The sequence below is a fragment of the Antedon mediterranea genome, chromosome 4 (assembly GCF_964355755.1).
Source record: "Antedon mediterranea chromosome 4, ecAntMedi1.1, whole genome shotgun sequence".
NCBI lineage: Eukaryota > Metazoa > Echinodermata > Crinoidea > Comatulida > Antedonidae > Antedon > Antedon mediterranea.
This window is the reverse complement of record NC_092673.1, coordinates 8,953,592-8,975,693: the sequence shown is the minus strand read 5'-3', so window position 1 is coordinate 8,975,693 and position 22,102 is coordinate 8,953,592. Positions and strand designations below refer to the sequence as shown.

The 22,102-nt window shown below is 33.9% G+C and overlaps 2 protein-coding genes across 5 annotated transcripts in view; one reads left to right on the top strand and one right to left on the bottom strand.

Moving 5' to 3' along the window:
- Nucleotides 1–60: 60 nt before the first annotated feature.
- LOC140046557 (uncharacterized) lies at nt 61–11,489 on the top strand. Of its 3 annotated transcripts, none has more exons than XM_072091253.1 (2): nt 61–166; nt 9,264–11,489. In XM_072091253.1, the coding sequence occupies exon 2, from the start codon at nt 9,301–9,303 to the stop codon at nt 10,099–10,101; it is 801 nt and encodes a 266-aa protein (XP_071947354.1). In that variant the 5' UTR covers nt 61–166; nt 9,264–9,300; the 3' UTR covers nt 10,102–11,489. The 3 variants fall into 3 exon arrangements, with proteins under 3 accessions (XP_071947354.1, XP_071947353.1, XP_071947355.1); XM_072091252.1 differs by having other exon boundaries at nt 70–171; XM_072091254.1 differs by lacking the exon at nt 61–166 and adding an exon at nt 9,114–9,213.
- Nucleotides 1,342–22,102, bottom strand: part of LOC140046556 (anaphase-promoting complex subunit 5-like) — a 47,120-nt gene continuing 26,359 nt past the window's right edge. For both annotated transcript variants that reach the window (XM_072091249.1, XM_072091250.1), the window contains exons 15-18: nt 21,770–21,839; nt 20,121–20,213; nt 19,118–19,212; nt 1,342–3,510 (exon numbers count right to left, since the gene is read on the bottom strand). In XM_072091249.1, coding sequence (XP_071947350.1) covers nt 3,394–3,510; nt 19,118–19,212; nt 20,121–20,213; nt 21,770–21,839 — 375 coding nt within the window. In that variant the 3' untranslated portion in view covers nt 1,342–3,393. The remainder of the gene's footprint in view (nt 3,511–19,117; nt 19,213–20,120; nt 20,214–21,769; nt 21,840–22,102) is intronic.

Sequence of the window (22,102 nt, the reverse complement as noted above, 5' to 3'; positions counted from 1 at the left end):
ATTGGCTGACTGGTAATACCTTGTGATCAATTGGGATTACATTTTTTCGAAATCAACATACAGAGTGTGGTGTGTGTTTACATTTACAACGTCCATCGTGTACTTAAATTTAACACGCGCACAGGCAGTAAAAAAATTAGATTCTTCATAGCATGTTGATTGGCGAGTACGGTTTGTAGTCATATTTTTTTTATACACACATTCATCACAAACACATTTCTCAACGAATTCCACTACTACTATACTACTTCATAATTCATATGATTATCGTAAAAACTGTCGTAGTTAGTGTAATTGTTCGCGCGAAATCTGAACAAAAGGGATTTTCCCGGGATCACAAGACACAATGCGCGAAAATCTGTAATTTAGTTTCTTTTCAATCATATACCAACCAGTAAATCCATCACATAATAATTAACAGGATCCAAAAGTTAGTTTAGGTGAATATGAAACTAACAACACTACAGTATAATAATAAACATAAAATATTTCTTACAGAAAAATGCTGCTTGACTTTGTGACGTAACAGTTTTAATTAGTTATCCTATTTTTCTTTCGTCATAATGTTTTTTAAAAAATTAATATTCTATTTATTAATTTAAGAAATAATGATTATAGTAGAAATGCACTATTTAATTATAATAAAGCAGAGCCTATCGAGTATTAAATACATAATTGTTTTGAGGATGGGGATTATGATTGGATTCAGTTTTCCTTCTGATTTAGCTTATTAATTAATTAATTAAGTCAAACAATCAGCTTTTTATTTTCTACTACTGTACTGATGTATAGAACAAAAATGTATAGTACTGTGCATATTCCGGAGTAGGGGTGTTACTCCCTAAGGTCGTAGTGATGCACATACCGTACCCCAACATTTTTTTTTTATTCTAATTTCCCAGAATCTTTGTCGTACAGCCACCAATGGATTAGGCTAAGTTGAGCCACCGTCAGAAAAACATTATTTTCTATGAAACGCCAAATGCTAACTTTCGCCGGTGCTCGTTTCTTATTAATAGACGTTTTAGGCCTATCCTATTTATATTAGGGATAACAATGTATATTCAAAAGTTATTATATAAATTATAAAATATTACAATAATTATGAAAATCTGACTTATAGTTTCCGAAATATAAGGTCTAAAATATCGGATCGTCGAAAATGACGTAAACCTCAGTCGGCAGTTTTTGGTAAAATAATTACATAAAATCATATTTTTTAGTGAAATATTTTGTCTATTAAAATTGTAAAATTCAATAACATATGATATTAAATGATTAGTAAAATAAAAAATATTTATTTAACCTCATTCGAAGAATGTTAATACATTATTAGTCCTGAGAAACAATGTGACTTCATGTAGTACACGCGAGAAAAATAGTATGGAGTGCACTGAATTTTTAACTTGAAAGATTAAAAATAATTAAATTATTAAATATTACTACTTTCCTTTGTTGTGTTGTTATGGCGGTTAAACCAACAAAATTGTATAGTATGTAATTATATATTTATTTTTAAAACACAATAAACCTAAGGCCGCTGGAAATACATTACATGGTTCTCGTCAGCGCCCGATCGCGATTTTAGGCCCCGCACCCAAAAAGTTCATCTTTCATCTTTGTTATTGAAAAAAACAGGGGTAAATATGGGAAAAGTACAAATTTTGTTATATTTTCATGAAAATCCGACTCACCACCCGTCAATCGTGAACGCTCAAACCATTGTGTATGTGATCGCACGATTTAGAAACATAAAGTGTGTATATTAATCGTCGCCAATCCATATTTTGAGCCTCATTCTGAAACCAAGTATTCTAGTCCAAGCTGTGAGCGTGTTTGTCATATCCACACGCGATATCCATACCTTGCATCAGAACGAGGTCTACCGCGGTTTTTTTGGTCTACTGCTCTTGTAATTTTGTGTATAATAACTATATCGTTGTCAAAAGGTGGGGCTGTAGTGACAGGTCATTCGTCCTCTACAGAAGTACTCTCTTGACCATCATTATTTTGTATCTCTGTATTAAACGTTCCATTTGTTGTTATTGATACAGTAAATTTCTCTTGAATTTGAACAGAATAAAAGTTATTTTCAACACGTCAAATCGTTTTACTTTTATGTTCTCTGTACTCATGTTCTGTAATAGTCGGTGTGTATGTGGGTGAGTGAAATCGGCTTCCTTGTTCAGACAGAAATACTTTAGAAGCAATAGAAAAACAATAATAGTCTTTCTGACTATGTAGGAGCGATACCTATTAAAATAGAACATTACGGTTATTTCACTTAATTAAAATACTGTGATGAACGCTGACAAAAATCCCTCACCAATTTTTTGATAAGTGCTGACAAGACCCATGTAATGTATTTCCAGCGGCCTAAAGACCATGAGGAACTTATGTACTACAGTACATTTACTGTCACATAGTACGTACTGTAATAGCTAGACTATGCGAAATGTTGTAAAAGACGCACTGAGTGTTTCATAGAAATCACCGGTGGCTCAACTTGTCAGCGGCCCAACTGGTCATATGCACCGCCAACAAACGTACTCACTAATCAAACAATTCTTCATCTATACATATTCACCAGGATATACACATACCATTCGCCAAAACTATTTATCATCCAAGAAGGATAAATGCCTGCGTTGACAGCCAAACGAAAACATTATTTATTTGGGAAAGTTTCTTCCCCTAGTAATCTTACAGACTAGACTATACTGTATTCTCCAGACATGCTTTGGGACTTGAGCATGCCCAGTCCGAGTTTCCAAATACAGGTACCCATATTTTGAGCAGTTTGTAAACAATAAGCTCCCGCATGGTATCTGTTTACTAATGATTCTGCTCTCTTGAATATAATACTTGAAAATACCATTGAATGAATTTGTTTTCATTTAAATTCGGGGCAGCCAGGTTAATTTTGCAGAATTATAAATACAAGACAACCCCTCCTTAGGGACACCCCTATTAATTACTAGGGGAAATTTTCCCAAGGACAATACTGTATCTATTTGAAAACGCCCCGCTTTGAATAAAAAACAACCACCCAAACCCAAAAAACACAATAACATTGTTTGAAATAAACGGCATTTATTTTTTTTCTTTAAATAAATGCCTGCCACATGCCTACACACAATTTTGTAGTAGTAATCATTGATTGCCATGATTCATCTGCATTTTGATGCATTTTTCACTGTATTTACCTCCCTCAAGGAATAAACAAGTACCTTCATAAAATAGCAGAAATGCTGTGTATATATAAATTATACTTTAATCAAATAAATGGTTAATTGGAATTATACTGCATTTACAGGTCCTTATAGTACTTAGGCAATATAAATTTATTACTACAATGATCATCAGAGGAAATTGATAAGAGTATGTTGTCCACTATTTGACTGTAACAGGTGGAATAATTGCAGTTGGAAACTGTTGATCAAGTTGTCGGAATTGTTGTGCACATTTATTACGTTCTGATGTGTAGCCAAGTTCGTGGTACATTTGAGCCTGAATGAAATAAATAAAAACATTTTATAATCAATCAAGCACAGAAACTGAGAGAAATACTTGGCCATATTGAAGGTAAAGATAACAATAATCAATAGACATGGTGGTTCCAGGACGATTCGGCCCTGAGACGATTCGGCCCTGTGACGATTCGGCCCGGGACGATTCGGCCCTGAGACGATTCGGCCCTGGGACGATTCGGCCCTGGGACGATTCGGCCCTGGGACGATTCGGCCCTGACACGATTCGACCCTGACACGATTCGACCCGGGACGATTCGGCCCTGACACGATTCGGCCCGGGACGATTCAGCTTTGAGACGATTCGGCACACATTTATTGGCTTTGATATGCATTTTATAAGCATAAAATAAGCTTTTTTCCCCCATAATTTATTTTCAGAGAGACTATGGGTAGTAATACTACGGATAAAGATGCAATAAAGCAAACAGTTTGAAAACATTGTCGAAAATGATCATTTTTTAGTCACACGAACGATGTAAACAAGTTACGCCCTCTGTTGGGCAAAGACAAAGTTTTCGAATTAATAAATTTAATATAAAATTACGTTTTTTTAGTAATTTATTTAAATATTATATCAACATTGTCAATATCAATAAAATACGGATTGTTAAACCCCTTTAAATACCAAACATTCCTAAATTCCAAGTCCTATATAAAGTATTGTATTGTATGTAAAATAAAAAAAAAAATGTCTACAAAATGTCAATACAAAATATAGATTAATATTCAAATACAATAGCACTTAAATTATTGATGTTTATTCTTTAGGAATCACTATCTTGGTCACTGTACTTGTGGGCACTAATATGTTTAATAGTACTGTAGCTCTTGCATGCAGCACATGTGCTAACAACTATATTATGTTAATAGAATTCATACATTCATACAATAAACAGTGATATACTGTATAACAAAGCATAAGACCTCATGTGATCAACTTGTGACCATGACTGTCACTTTGTGAACTAAAAACTGGTGTTAAAACAACAGAAAAATTACAAAATAGACAATTAAATCTATGAAAGTATGAATTATTGTTGTTTAAAAAAAAAAATAAGTAGGCCTATACTATTACAATACATGGAACATGGAATAAAAATCATTGTGCAAGCATGGAGGAAGCATGGTGCAAGTAAACCATTGGACTGAGGTTTAAGGTTGAAATTACAATAACCTCAAACATTACACAATTGAAGTTCAATTGTGTAATATTGCCAAAAACAACCATGAGAAAGGATGTCCACTGCTTGAAATAAATAAATTGTTTAATGGAAACTACAGTATTGAAAGTAAAATAATAAAAAAAAGAACCAAGAATATTTCAAGTTAATACATTGTTATTTCAGTAAAAATTATCATTAAAAAATAATAGCACATAAATAAAAATGAATGTCTTGAATAAATTACTTTTTCCCTGCCCAACAAAAGAAGGTTTGTTCATCAGCTACACATTATATTGGGACTTGAGTGAATGTGCACTCTATATTCACATGCACAGGTACATGGACATTCATGTTGACAGGCCAGTGAAAATATGTTTATTAATTATGTGCAGTGGCTTAGAAGTGTAGAACCTAAACTCCCTGAATGAAGGCTGGCTTCCTAGTTAGATAGATACCAACTTTATTCACATCATCATACATAAATAGTACAATACAATAAAATATGTATGTGTGTGTGTGTGTGAAAAGGAGCCAAAAAATAGCTTTCGCTAATCAAAGTTTGACTCCTGTCACAAAAAAATAAATTAGTCATAATGCATACATTTCCATCTATCAACAATAATTCAATAAGAAAGAAACAGCAACTATAAGAAAGAAATAACGTAAACAAGGGCTAACATTAATATTTTTGTAAAAGTAAACATTTAACTTCATTTATGAATTTAAATCTAGAAGAGGTACATTTTATAACTAAGGGTAAATTATTCCAAAGTTGAGCTCCATTAAAAGAAATTCTAAATTTACCAGCATCTGTGCGAGCTTTCGGAATTGCAAAATTATATCTATTACTAAATCTGGTACTAGCATTATGTGTAATTAAAAAAAAGTATTCCATTGTTTGATGTGGTGTTTAGCCGTTAATTTGGTCATGAACAAACTTAACTATACTTAATTCGAACAACTTAAAAACGTCTAAAATACCCAGATCTTTAAATAACGGAGAAGATGGAGCCATAAAATCAGAGAAAGTTATACATCTGATCTAAGACACATTTTTTGGAAAAGTAAAATAGGATATAGATGCGACTTATAGATGCGACTTATACGTGCTACCCCAGACTTCTAAACCATAAGTAATATTTGATTGAATAAATGATTTATAAAGCATAAGTAAAATATTACGGGGTACAATATGGCGTAAACTAAACAGAATTCCACATTTCTTTTTTATCCTATTTTTAATAAAGTTTATATGGCTCTTCCATGTGATGTGTTTATCTAATTTAACACCTAAAAACTGAATTTCATTGACTTCTTTAATCATAACATGTTTGTAATAAATATTGTTTGATTTATTAATAGTTTTATATCGGTTACAAAAAATAATATAATTAGTTTTAACTAAATTAACAGTTAAAGACCCCTTCCCTGCAATTTTGGACATTTTTTGGAAAATAATACATATATATCACTTTAAAAACATTAAACCATGTCATTCCTTGTCTTAAATGTACGTTTTATGGTAAATTATGATAACAAGTGAGAAACAATGCACTACCTAGTAGCTCGCGGCGATCGACCTCTTGTTGGACGGTCTTAGGCCTAGCCTAGCTAGGCTTATTTTTGTAGGCCTAGCTGGTAAACATCGGTAACGTACGAACATCGTACGCTAGCTATATACCTAGCCTGACGTTGTATAGTTGCTGCATTAATTGTCTTTCTATTTTTGCCAGACTCCGTTGATACAAATTGGGGAAAACCCGGTATTTTCGCTGAAAGGTTAGGAGTCTTCCATTTGTTTTGGCCTCACGATCGATCGAAAAGTGAGCGAATTACAGGTGAAAAACAAAAATATCAATCCGCGCGCAATGCATTTTGGGATTTATAGCGGGCCGCTATAATTATTAGAATCGACTTATTTTTCACATTTTTAACCGTTTAAAGACGAAAAAGTTATCGCAATAGGACCATATAGTATTATTTTTACATTAAATATAGTTTGTGATCTTGAATTAGATCTAAAAAACGTAGGGAAGGGGGCTTTAATTTATTAGCGTCACACCAGTTTGATATTTTTTTAAAATGATGATTTACCATAGACAAATCAATATTACTGTCTGCAAAATTGTGATATAAGGTAGTGTCGTCAGCAAATAAACGATATTCCAAAAAAACTGGAAGAATTTGGTAAATCATTAATATAGATTAGAAAAAGAGTGGGTCCAAGAACCGAGCCTTGTGGAACACCGCATTGAATTGACTGCTCGCTGGCTTTTGAAAAATTCTGTCCTATCTTTTAACACTAGCAGGTCCAAAAAGTGTATTAAAAAGTGGTCCAGAATTGGGACCATGGTTTAATGGAATGGTCCTTGACCACATCTATCTGTATATTCATTTTGGTAAAGATATTGTAATTACTTTTTGAGTAATCCTGCTAACAAACAAACAAACAAAAAGACAAACAAACATGCGATCGCTTACATATACTTCCTTGGTAAAAAATGCACAGTACAAGGGTATAGGCTGGTCTGTACATGGGGAAGTGCACTTCTTAGGGAGGTGCACATGTCTATGCCTTTGCAGATTTCAGTTTTGTTGGAGGTGGATGGGGGATTATAATGATACAAATAAACTAAACATTTAAACACATTTAAAAGTTGGTTTCTATATGTATAATACTGTACTTGCAATAATATTGACAAGTTTTACAATATACTGTATCAAGTTTTTTTACACATAAAATAGTTGTTTAAATCTACAAGGCCATATCAACCCTTTTTGGCCTCCAATTGTTAATTTAAATAGCATACTTTAGTAGCATACTGTTGATTAACCACATGTTGATTTCTGTTGTTATGAAGTCAGTATTGATTTTATTGACGCAATAGTACAGCTGTTACTCTGTTTATTATGAACCATATTCAATCAAGCATGAATATTACTAAATGCACCTAATATTCAGGAATATAAGATATTAGGGACTTTTAGATTTTCACGACTGCAGTGCTACCCAATAACTTCACTTGTATGACATGCGCAAGTCGGCTGGTATGTCAACTGCCAAATTTGAGAACTTCGTTTAGTGGCATTTTGCCGTTTGCTCTCTGACATGAGTACAAGTGGACGTATGACATTGTAACACTGCAAAAGTTTACCAAAATCATGGAGTAGAATGATCTTGCGATGATTTTCTGAGAATGTACAGTAAAAAGTGCATTTCAGTTAAAGATGTATTGTCAACCAAAAAAATGAACATTAATTAAATCAGACTTTGAATAAATTATTTTGTGGTTTTAACAAAGTTAATCCCTTCCGTAAAAAAATAGAAACAAATAATGTCATATTTTTTTGCTTTAAATTAGTTTTTTCAGGTAAATAAATTTGGTTTCGATTCAATTTTTGTGCTTTAAATTACAGTTTTTTCAGGTAAATAAATTTGTTTTATTTCAATTTTTGTTTAAGTGAGCAACAGAAATTGTGCACGAATACAGTAATACTACAGTGATTTGAACATGACATTAGAACATAAAAGTGACATGATGATGACCTAAATAATTTGGTTCCTTTTACTAAAATAACTATGATATTGACAGGTAAATACAATAATTGGTTGGAATTAGTTTTCAAATTTAAATTTTTCAGATTTTGGTAGCAAACTTTGTAGACTATTATCTATCTATCTATCTATTACTATTGTCCCTCAAAAACATGAAAAATGAATATTAAGTAAATCAGACTTTGAATAAGTTATTTTGTAATTTTAATAAAGTTGATCCCTTGAGTAAAAACAAATGGAAACAAATACTGTTGTCATAAAAAGTGACTAAATGATCAAATTCAACCAAAAACCCATTGACTGGCAGCCAATTTGATTATTTTTTGCTTTAAATGACAGTTTTTTCAGATAAATAAATTTGTTTTTGATTCAATTGATTCAATTTTTGTTCAAAGTGGATAATTAATTATAATTATGTGACATTAAAATGGCATATTCAACAAGAAAAATTGTAAAAAAATATTTTTTTCCGGGGGAAAATACATTTTTAAATTATATTTAAAAACTGGGAATTATTGATTTGTATTGGATTCTAAATAAAGAGTTTATTGCTATAAGTTATATTGTTATGCCTAGGATGCCAGGCTGCTTCAGAAAATTAAGGATATAGGCACTTAGCCTGGCCTAAGCCTGTATTCAAAATATGAAATGTAATTTCAAAATCAGACATAGGATCAGTGCTATTGAAGATTTTGAGATTATCTTTGTTTGTGCAATGGTCTCACTCTCTTATTCTGTTTACCTATTCTATAAAACAATCTGATAATTTACATTTTGTTTGTCAAATGGGTTGGATACATAATGTAACTGCTGTATAATTTGTTTTAACAGGTTTCAAGTGAGCAACAGAAATTGTGCACGAATACACTTATACTACAGTAATTGACAATTAGAACAATTGACATGATGATGACCCCAAATAATTTGGTTCCTTTTACTAAAATAACTATGATATTGACAGGTAATATACAATAGTTGGTTGGAATTAGTTTTCAAATTTAAATTTTTCAGATTTTGGTAACAAACTTTGTAGACACACACTGACACAATGACACAAGTTTTGAATCAACCACGACCTGCTCTTGAGATTTCGCTCGACCTGCAAAGATTAATGTTACGAATGAAGGGTGAATTTATGGATGATTTCGGACAAGGTGTGGACTATGCAAAATTAAAAACAAGTGAACTTTTTAAGATTTACTTAAGTAAAAGTAGAGAACTTAGCAATGCAGACATAAACACACTCAATGAGAATCAACGAAAAGCGTTTTTCATCAATACATATAATGCTCTGACTTTACACGGTCTTGCTGTTTCTGAAACACCACTGGCATCTGTCTTGGATGTGACAAATTTCTGGTCAAAGACATCGTACAACATTGGTGGGAACATCTACTCACTAGATGACATTGAGCATGGTATTCTGAGAAGCAATAAACCACATCCATCCAGTACAACTCCACTTTTCTTATCACATGATCCCCGGTTAAAATTTGTAATGGAAGAACTTGACCCACGCATACACTTTGCTCTTGTGTGTGGTGCAAAATCATGTCCTGCCATTAATGTATATTCCGAGCGCAACCTTGATAATGCCCTCAAAGCAGCTTCTATAAATTTTCTTGCCCAAGAAGTAAATGTTGACATTAATGAGAAAAGAGTAATACTGTCTAAGATTCTAGATTGGTATGGCACTGACTTCGGTGCAACTCCTCGAGAGGTGGTAGAATGGATAGTACCTTACATAAGTGATGAAACAGATCTCAAATCATTACTTGATGAAACAAAACAGGAAAACAATTTGGAAGTTATTTATTCAGATTACAATTGGAAATTGAACAAGGTTTAATTAAAATATACATAAGCTAATACATAAATAGGATAATACAAGAATACAAGAAAACTTTATTGTCAACGGCCAAACATGTATGGGCGGCCATTAGGGCCAAAATAGACAAACGTTGCCGTACAAACAATTTAACCATACGGCAATTTGTTCATACGGCAATGTGTGCGTGTGTCCGTACGGCAATATTTGTTTGTCACTCGATAAATATTATGTCTTTACGCCATTCGTTTGGCTTACGGGAGCGGATAATGTCTTTAACGCCATTTGTTTGGCTTACGGTAGCGGAATTGTTCGTACGGCAACGTTTGTCTATTTTGGCCCTAATGGCCGCCCATAAACATGTGACAGTTCAAATTCTTCTTGCTTGCTGCAAGAACTCGCCACACTACAACATAAATAAATACTAAACTGGAACATTATCTTAAAAATCTACAGTTGGAAGGAGTATCTGTGTCAATTAGTATGACCCTTAAGAGGCCTAATCCTACCTGACCTTTGATACACAATATACTGATTTAGAGGGTGTTTTGTATTATTCATGATCTTGACAAAATGCTTATAAATAGTCAGTATGATCATCGATGTGTTTTACATTGCAGCCAATTACTCTGCCAGCTCGTTTCATAACTTTCTTAAATTTATCCTTGTTCATTCCCGATAGACTGGCAAACCAGACAATGCAGTTGTATAAAAGAACACTTACAATAACACTAGAGAAAAATAAATAAAGAATATCCTCACTAACCCTGAACTTTTTGAATGTTCAATTATAACTAGAATTGATATGAGGATTCAATATGAGGATTCAATAATAACATGTTGGATTTGAGATGTTGACCGTTGAGCTACGACAGCGATGCAGTAAAAGAATAGTGAGATCGTTTGTGGTTATATGAGTAATAATATGAGTTTTATCAACCACTGGTCAGAAAGTGATAATTGTCGTCTCAAATTACTCGCAAAGTATATGTTTATATTTGATCTAATGTAATAAAAATCATAAAACTGTCAATAAACGCTTAATTTTGACCTTTGCCATATAGCCGGCACAAGATGAGATATTCATATGGCCAATTTCTTGACCAGTGGTCAGAAAAGGGGTTTCTGTCCACTTTTGGCAAAAGTTTCCCATTAGAGTGAATAGAAATATGGGTCTTTTGAATAGTTTGGCACAAAAAATATTCCAATACACCTAGTAGTTACCAAGTTACACACAGTTTTAACTTTGACCATATTGACTTTTGGCTGCTGTACTGACCAAGCATCCCAATTTTTTTTAGAGAAACAGCAAAAAATAGATTTGTATTGATATAAGCAAAAAAACATTGTTAACATAGTTTGCTAGAGGGTTCACGTAAACCATTCTGGCTTCCCAACTAAGTGTTATTATTAAGGATCCGTGGGCGAATCATGTCTGGCCCAGGTGCGTTATTGCATTCATTTTGTACAGTTTTTTCGATCTTTATCTATTTTAGGAAAGGTATTCACTCCTTTCACACCCCTTTGACTGAGGGTTGTTTTTTAGCAATTATAAATTACTTATAGAATCCTTGCAATCTCCTAAAAAATTCAACCCTCTGCAAGTTACATATTGAACTAGTCTGAAAGTTATCACTGAAACGTGATAACTTTCCAACTGTAGAACAAAGTATTTTATTATCAGTTGGTCAATCTATGCAGTTAACCTAATATGATTGACTTAACTCATTCTATTTACTCACTGATCATGAATACATCATGCACTACTATGGTGATTATTTTACATGCTGCTGATTACTACTATTGTAGCTGATAGTTTGCCAACATTTTGAACTTTTCATTCAAGTAGCTCAGTACAAAGTGAATTTGCCATCTACCAACTATAATACATTTGACAGCAATAATCGTGTCATGTCAACATACCTTCCTATTGTCTCGGTTATCTGTAAATAAGGTCAAGTTCACATTTATTTGATTTGATCTCATTTAATTGAAAACTGTGTACATAGAATTATTTTTGGTCTGGAGTTTGACCTGATTAAGTTTATAAATAGTTAAAGAGCCAAATGATGGCTCAGAATGTTTAGATAAACCCCTTTACGAATGTTAACAATGTGCATAATTAATATCTATCTTTCTATTCTATCTCTATCCTTCAAAAAATTAGTTTAAACACAAACTGATTTGGGTTTTAATCAGCAAATAAATTTGTTAAACTGAAATTCAGCCACACATAATGCACGTTCAGCTTTTTGTAACAAACCTTTTATTGCGTAAGAAAAACATATTGCATATTTTATAATAGAAAATTGCTAAGAAGGAAGGTTGACAGTAGGCCTTGCCTACCTTCTGCACAAAAAAAGTTTAGGCCTAAGCCAATGTTGTCAAAATAATTCACAGTAGGTGTGTTATAAATTAATGTTTTGTATTCATTGAATGAGAGAAAATATTTCATTTCATTTGTTATTTAACTTGGCTCTGCCTCATTAATAATAAAACAGTCGCCATTCAACTTTTAAACATTAATTATTTGTATCACTACCAGCAAATTCAAAAACCGTTTCTATTAAAATATAGAAATAGACCCTAATTGTGTTTGAGGTAGCTTCTTGCATAACCATTTAGGTTCAAATAAAGTTCAAAGATTTCACAATTAGGGCTGTAAAGATTATTTACTCTGAATTGAATAGTGGTTGAAATTATCGTTTTACAATTGAAAAAGCAGACTTATTGCATAACTCTTACTCTTGCAACACTAGTGGCTATAAAGATTTATTTACCTCCTCCAAGCAGGTTTTTGTAATCGATCACGTGTGTTTGTTTGTTTGTTTGTTAGCAGGAGTACTCAAAAAGTAATTAAAAGATCTTTCCCAAAATGAAAATACAGATAGATATGTGGTCAAGGACTATTCCATTAAATTTTGGAGGCAATCCAGACCGCGGTCCCAATTCTGGACTACTTTTTTGCAAATTATTTTCAGACTTGCTAGTGTTAAAAGATAGGACAGAAATTTCAAAAGCCGGTGAGCAGTCTTAAAATAACAAGTAAACTAAAATTGTATTTTCTCAAGAACTACTTGTCCAAAAAACTTCATTTTTGTACAATAGGCAAGAATTATATTTTGTAATTGTATAACATAATTAGTACAAGTTTTTTTATGCGAGTTGTTTAAAAGCCCTATTTCTTTTCAAATTCACTCGTTTGTTTTTCGCGTTTCTGTTCTATTGTTTGTTTGTTTTATCTTTATACTGGGTGACCTCTTCAGTCAAAGACTGATCTCCCAGAGGGCCCAGTTGGTGATCAGTGGCTGTGATGTACTAATACACCGGGGTAACCCCCTACTCGTCTCAAAAGATGTACTAGATTCTTTAAAGTGCACACGAGCAAGTTGTGTACACTGGACCTACGGTTTATAATCCGAGAAGACCCGTTCTACCACCAGAACCATGGAGTGAGTGAGCCTCGAACCCCTGCCGATGTTATGGCTACGTGATTACGGTTCCACTGTCTTAACCGCTCGGCCACTCACTCATTAGTTAGTCGGCTGAAGCTATTGTTAGTTGAAAGGCGGGTTACATAACCTTTACACCAAACTTGCATACACATGCTTGTAGTGAAATTAGCCTAAATCACACACAGCATTAAGACACACACTTTACGGTGACTAAATCTGATGTAAAATAATTTTACAGTAGGCGGAGGTATGCACTCTCCGAGTGGCTTTCTAGTTTATACATGTTTTAGTACAAATAATAATTTATTCTTTCAGTTTCTACAGAAAGAAGAAGAAAGAAACAGAAGATAGAAACAAGAAAAAACATTTTGGCTATAAAAATAAAAACCAAGTTGAAAAAAGATTAGTTGCATACACATGTACATCTAATGGTCATCTTCATTTTGCATCTATTTTTTGTATTTAATGTTTATATAATGCGATATATAGCGCTTTTTCAATTCAATTCATATTTATAATGCGCCTACTTTCCATAAAGATAAGTTCTAAGGCCAGAACCGCTAGCACTCATAAATTTGTTGAAATAAATATGATTTCAGATGCCTTTTAAACAAGTCTATAGATTTTGATTTCCTGATGTTAATCGGAAGAGTGTTCCATATAGATGGAGCGCAGACACTAAACGCACGATCATCGTACGTTTTTAGGCGTGATCTAGGTACGTGTTATCATTAGATGATCGTAGTGAATGATAGCTGTGTTGGTAGCGTAGAAATTCGCTCAGGTACTCCGGTGCAAGGCCATTAAGGCATTTATATGTCAGTAGCAGAATTTTGTATTCTATGCGTTTCTTTATTGGTAACCAGTGCAGTTTGATCAAAAGTGGAGTAACATGGTCACACTTCCTGCGCATATATATGATACATGATGCTGAGTTTTGAACAAGTTGTAATTTTCGGATTGTAGTCTCAGGCAGGCCATAAAGAAGCCCATTACAGTAATCAAGCCTTGATAACACCAATGAGATTACTGCCTGTTTCATCGCTTCGACAGTAAGAAACGGTCTGATTTTCGCTGTATGATTGATTGAAATATATATTTATATTGGGTAACCTCTTTAGTCAAAGACTGGTCTCCCAGAGGGTCCAGTTATGATCAGTGGCTGTGATGTACTAATACACCGGGGTAACCTCCTACTCGTCTCGAAAGATGTACTAGGTTCTTTAAAGTGAAAACAAGCTAGATGTGTACACTGGACCTACGGTTTATAGTCTTTATACAAGAAGACTCGTTCCACCACCAGAACCATGGAGTGAGTGAGCCTCGAACCCCTGCCGATGTTATGGCTACGTAATTACGGTTCCACTGTCTTAACCGCTCGGCCACTTGCTCACTTATTCCGTAATCAAGCGACTGATTTATTAACCTAGTGATGAACAGTAATGTAGAATCAAGAGTTTTCTTTGCAAGCCATGTAGGGAGCGGATCTAAATCGCAATGTTTTGATGCTGAGGTTGCAATTACTTTGCGGACATCCTCACTGCAGACTGGTCGGAAAGAAGTAAAGCTATTCAAAGGTTTAGGCATAACAACACAAATCATAGGATCAGCGACTGGGATGAAACGGCGTATAGATTCAGTCTTTTGATGAAAGAATGACACGAAGTAATTTGCAAGATCGATATCAGATTTCGTACTGGGTAAAATAGCGCATTTATTTCGGTGTAGTAATTCATTAATAACGTTTTGAATAATTTTAGAGTTGTTTCCACATTCAACGATTTTATCATTATAGTAGTCCTTTTTTGCTTTTTTGAGCAATTCATTGTAAATATGACGGCCGCGTTGATAAACTTCAAAATCTTCAATGACATATGTCTTCCGCCATCTTCGTTCAGATTTTCGAAGGACTGCTTTCGCTTCACGTAGTTTACTCCCGTACCAACATCTTTGCATCTTTCAATTACAGTTTTTACTTTAGCAGGAGCGTGTTTGTTTAGGATATTATTAAGACAATTATTAAAGAGTTCCGAAGGCGAATTAGAAATATCAGATCGAAAATATCAATGTCTATGTTACCGTATTTACGTATCTTCATCGATTTTTACGTACGACTTGGTTTTGGGATGTTTATTTTTCCTGTAATCAAAGCATGATCGGAGATTAAATCCATCACTTTAACGTTGTAATTCAACGGTGAATGTTCATTTATCACAAAAACATCAAGAGTGTGTCCGAGTTGATGAGTTGGTTTGCACACTAATTGCTTGCGATGTTATCTAAAGCATCATTAAACCGTTCGTATTTCGATCTGTAGTTTTTTCTAGGTGAAAATTTACATCACCAACTATTACTTTCTCCGTACCATAACATGTACAAAACAGGTGTACACTAATGTACGCTTGAATACATATACAGTTTCCACGGTCAAGGTCATAGGTATTATGTATGAAGGTATTATTTCATGAAGATCAGAACGGTATTATTTCATGAAGATCGCTGTGGACTTAGATGTTACCTTTTCAACAACATTCTTCTCCCCTAAGGGTCACATCGTGTCATCGGCAGCCAACTACGGCGCCATTACATCTGTCCACGACAGTGTGTGTGAACTAATACACCGGGGTAACCCCCTCTCGTCTCGAAAGATGTACTAGGTTGTTTAAAGTGCACACGAGCAATATGCATACATTTGACCTACGGTTTATAGTCCTTATCCGAGAAGACTTGTTCCACCACCAGAACCATGGAGCGAGTGAGCCTCGAACCATGGTTTATATTTACAATAATTTTTACTTCTGGGTCCCATTGGAAATAATTCTGGTTACAACCAGGCTTAATTTGGTTATCTAGGCATTTATATTATTTTTTAATCTACTCACTCTGTTTTTTTTTTTTAATGCAAACATTTAAAAATCTCAAGTTTAACATATACTGTACCTATTTGAACAGAAGGCAAACATGAAACTATCTGTCCCAATATTGACACTCTGCAAATACTAATAGTATTGACAGATGTATTGCATGTAGTGTTAATAATAATGAAACTGCAAATGATGGGTGCTTTCAGTTGTGAAGTCTTTTTAATTGAATTTGAATCTGAAACTATTAAAAGGGGGTTCCGGGTTTAAAATAAATAGTAAAAAATGTAAAATATATTTGTTTGTCTCTTGAACGGTAAAAGTTTTAATTTATATAAGCGCCCAGTGAAGCAGAACGAAGGCTGTGAAATGAGGCCAGATTACAAGTGCAGCTACAGCTATATGACACTGTGTTACAGAATAAGAAATTCGTGAAATGCTCATTCTTCCGACGACTCGTTATCATTAACCATATCAATTACTTTTGTAAAATTATACTTATCTGATGTAATTTTAGTCGGTCTTCCCATTTATAAAGTCAATTTTCTATGAAAATTCATCAAAACAGTGAAAAATTAGATATGTTTGCACTTTACGTTTGCCGATTTTCGCACTGACTTAGGGAAAGCCTTCAAAATCAATGAAGCGTAACGTATACATTCCTGCTGAGCGAGGAGATAGCTGAGCGAGACGACGATACACATGCTCTCACTGCCCATGCCTGGCATCGTCACGTGATAAGCAGATACAATATACAATACCAAACTGGTCGGGTCGCGTATACCCAGTCTACAATCACAACATGAACGATGTACAGTATTTGATTGAAGGTCGACTCGACCTACCGGAATGGTATAGATAATATAGCTCGAATGAGAGAGTTGGAATATTTGTAAACATAAGTATTGCTAATTTTAACAAGTGTAGCCTATAGTAAAAGGCCTGGTAGTATCAATTCGCATAGGGTCTACTACACTAGCTAGCTCAATTTTTAACTGGGCCGGATCGGCTAGGTCTCCTTCCTACTAACTGGCCTACTTGCTTGATGCAGTATCCGCTTTTTTGGAGAGTAAAAACTAAGCCTATTTTAGGCCTACTTAGGCGATCGGGACACCATACGTGTGGACGGCGATCGGACCTTGTTTTGCCTCAATAATTTACAGCCGATTTTGTAGAATGTTTTAGGTTTAGATTGTTTAGGAGCGAGTTTGGTTGATAGGATGGGTTTGGAATCCACTGAGTTTTGTTATTCATGGGCCAATCGTTTAGTAGAGTAGGCTAGCTAGGCCCATGATGGCCCCAATGACATGTTTTAACGTAGCCATCGTGGCATGGAATCCCTAGTCAGAATGGCTCTCACCCATGAAAAAAAAATGATTTAGGCTAGTACGTGAAGCCGATAATACGATCTTTACTATTCGTGGTATAAAAATAGTATATAATTTATGACTCCGTAATCTGTACTAAATTTTGTATTTCATTAAATGTCAAATAAATATATGCTACTACTGTTATTATTACACTTTAGGCCTAGCTTAGAAAATCTACCAAAAATATATTTCACAATGATCGGGTGGTCGTTGTTTGGGGAGAGAGATGTAAATTAGTTGACAAACACAACGTACAGGACGTCGCAAGTTTGGAATCCACTGATTTTGTGAATATCTCATGAATATTAATGAGCTTCCCTAAGCTGCTGAAAAACAGACTTTCCATGAATTTACCCTAAAATGAATATGAAATTTAATTTGTTTAATTTCTCGTGATTACTTCTTCATTCTGACATGTCTATATTGTTGTAATATTTTTTATTTAATAAATAAACAATATTTAAAAGCAATTTTAAACCCAGAATCCCCTTCAGACATTATTACCAGAGGTCCAAAGTTGAAAAAATGAAATTGCGGGTAAACAATATAGGGCATGCTATAATAATGTAACAATTTATAGAGGGCGCTATATAAGCTAATATTAAGTTATACAATCTCGAGCGTACATCTTCTGGGATATCCAATACCAACCTACTGTAGGCCTACCTACCGCCTGTTCAGTAATAAACAATGGGTGCGTGTTATGGGTCGTCCAATTCTAGGTCGTCCGATTCGAGGTCGCCCGGGTTGTTGGGGTCGTCCAATTCGAGGTCGTCGCTTTCTACACACCCAGTGTGATATAGCCTAGCCACCTAGGCCTATGATCATTTTGTTAATAAAGTAGACTTTTTCTCTACTTAAACAAGTGTTTCACTGACATTGGCATGTAAAACATCCTTTTAAACTTAGTAAAGTCCTTTTACACCTCATGGGTGAACACTCTCTATAGACACACATTGTTGCATGTGACATCATTACAACAATAATACAATGTCACATGTGTGATTGGCATTTGATGGATGGCTGTTAATTGGTGAAACAAAGCCCTAATAAATACTGGGCGTCATTATAAACAGTGCTAGGAGTGTTCATTATGAAATAACATGTTTGTTTTGGGAAAATGTAGTCTAATTTAAGATTTTAGATGAAATATCTCTAGGCTAAATTGTTAAGATTTTCGATGAAATAACCAATTTTTCGGGTAGGCAGGGATCTGAATAAAAATTGAGGAAAATCGAAAAACCTGCAAATTTCGGCGAATCTGGGAGTAAGTAAGTTAGGCTCAGATACACTGCCAGTTAAAAATCCATACACTACACCCACTGCAATCATAACCACAATGCAATCTTACCTGTAAATACATGATATCTTTCATTCTATATTCAGCTTCTAACTTGACAAAACCATCAGCTGCCAAGTTCAATAACCCAACAGAAGTTCCAAGAGCTGAACAAAATAATGTGAAATTGCTAATAAGTTAATTTAGAAAGTAAGACACATTGTGCCTGTCTGAACTTTCTTATTTGAACATTTACGACCCAATGAAATTTGTTAACATTACTTATAAATATGGAACGCCGTTTACGCAACATTTTGATGATATGAATTTTATGACGCGATATGTGAATGAAATGCATCGATATGAATTGAATGGCGCGATATATGAATGAAATGTTTTGAATTGAATGCTTTGAATTGAATGTTTTGAATGAAATGTTTTGAATGAAATGTTTTGAATGAAATGTTTTGAATGAAATGTTTTGAATTGAATGTTTTGAATAAAATGTGGAAAGGAGATGAGGGTACCCACGCTTAGGCCTAAAGAGGTTGAGAAAAAAATCGCGAGCGGGAATGACATACGCCACCAATAGTTTGACTTTTCAATTCAATTCAAACATTTCATTCAAAACATTTCATTTAAAACATTTAATTCAAAACATTTCATTCAAAACATTTCATTAAAAACATTTCATTCAAAACAATTTATTCAAAACAATTTATTCAAAACATTTCATTCAAAACATTCAATTCAAAGCATTCAATTCAAAACATTTCATTCATATATCGCGCCATTCAATTCATATCGATGCATTTCATTCACATATCGCGTCATAAAATTCATATCATTGAAATGTTGCGTAAACGGCGTTCCATATATAAAGTCATTCTGTATTAACTAATGGTTCGGTTTGACAAAATGGCTATAGTTCAATTTTTTTATTTAGCCAAATGAATCGATCTTTAGACAAAATTACTGCACTTTTGCACCTAAAACTGGGCATAAGACCAAATCTGATTCATATTTTTTCTCCACACTTCAAGAACGTATACTTAATAACAAGTACAATTAATACCTGCTTTCCTTGCATCAACATCTGTACTTGGTACACTGGCAACCATACACTTAGCCAACAAAAACAATGCACTGCTTCTGTCAGATAGGGAACCTGTCAGAATTAATCAAACACTATTTATGTGACAACCACAAATGTACAGAAATGTACAGAAATGTGATACAAAATAAACTATGTGTATATAGTATGCTGACCATTTTAGTTCTGTATTATACAGATATTGCCTGCTTAGAGGTTAAATATAAGATTTGACATCCCAGAGGGAAATATATTCCATCGAACAAAATATCATTCCCTCGGGGATGTCAAATCTTATATTTTACCAATATAAAAGGCGATATCTGTTATATTACATTGCCGCCAACAACAAGTTGAATATCTACTGCTGGGTCGGGTGTAGCTGGCCTCCCTTTTATTGTAATAAGTCTGCCTAGTTAGGCGTTGCGTTCACCATGCCTTGCGAAGAATAATATACAGATAATTACTAATTAAATAATTCCTTGGCAATAAAATATTCACTTAGGTCTAGGTCGTTTAAATTAACAGAAGAATTTCCATCAATAAGCCTACATTAACAATAATATTATCATCAGGTAGACCAAATAATTTGTCTTCTTCGAGCCAATTTACCGGATGTTCGCTGCGTCGTGCGTAACTAACTACTACCGTGAGTATTAACCAATCACAAACGGTCTTTCATCGCATCTAGGGAGGACTAATAACAAATGAGGGCGCTATGTATGCATAGTTTAAATAGTTTAGTTGATTCATTTCTTCAAGCAAGTTCCACGCAGCGCATGAAGCGTTGTCTTGTGATGGAGTGAGAATTTCATCGCAAGACCCAGTAGATGATTTTTGTTTATTTATCGCCAAACGCGAGTGTTGCCACACGAAAATTACAGAGTCAATATCAGTCACTCAAGCAATATTATCCATACAATTACGGTAGGTCGAGTATGGTCGACCTCAAATCAAATACATCGTGCATGTTGTGATTAAAGACGAGCATACGCGACACGACCAGTTTGTTATATTGTATACTGTATCTGCTCATCACATGAAGATGCAAGGCATGGGGATAGTCATGTCACCACGCCTATGTATGTACATGTTACGCTTAATTGATTTTTAAGGCTTCCCTAAGCGAGTGCGAGAAATGCTAAACGGAAAATGCAAACATATCTCATTTTACAGATTTTTTATGTATTTTCATAAAGTTTTGACTTGATAAATGGAAAGAATGACTAAAACTACATCAGAAAAGTGTAATTTTACATAAGTACTTTATAAGTATTTTATATAGTTAGTGAGTATGAATTGTTGAAAGATTGACCATTTTAGTAATTTTCTACTCTGAAACACGGTGTCAAATTGGCGTAGCTGCACTTACAATTTTGGCTTCACTTCACAGCCTCATTCTGCTTCACCAGGCTCTTATAATAAGTGGCACTTTTACCGTTCAAGAAACAAACAATTATATTTTATATATTTCAATAGCAATTTTAAACCTGGAATCCCCTTTCAATTGTAGTAAAAAAGTTTGTTTTTAGTGTAGATAATATAAATTAAAAGTTGTTAATATGTACAATGGTGTGCTGATGATGCCAATTAAATATAAAGCTAATTATATCATAAATACAGTAACGCACCCTGTCCTAGGACCATTGAAACATTTTCATCAAGTAGTTGAACCGAATGTTGTGGCATCTTTAGACAAAGCTATAACAGGAAAAAATAGACAAATTAAGTAAACAAAACAATCTATAAATATAAATTCTTGAAGCAGTTATCCACATAAATAATATTGACCCTGTTTATGTCAAATAAGCCCATTATGGTAAACCTTTTGTAGTAATTTGATTTTGTTTTACCTGTAGCAGACACCGGCATGTATTTATATTATTGACAAATTAAAAAACAAAATAAATAAATATGATAACATTGTGCCTGGAATCAAGAAATCTCTGTGTTGAAAATATCAG

What these genes read in the sequence shown, in the direction of transcription:
- LOC140046557 (XM_072091253.1), top strand. Translation starts at nt 9,301, where the DNA reads ATGACACAAGTTTTGAATCAACCACGACCTGCTCTTGAGATTTCGCTC.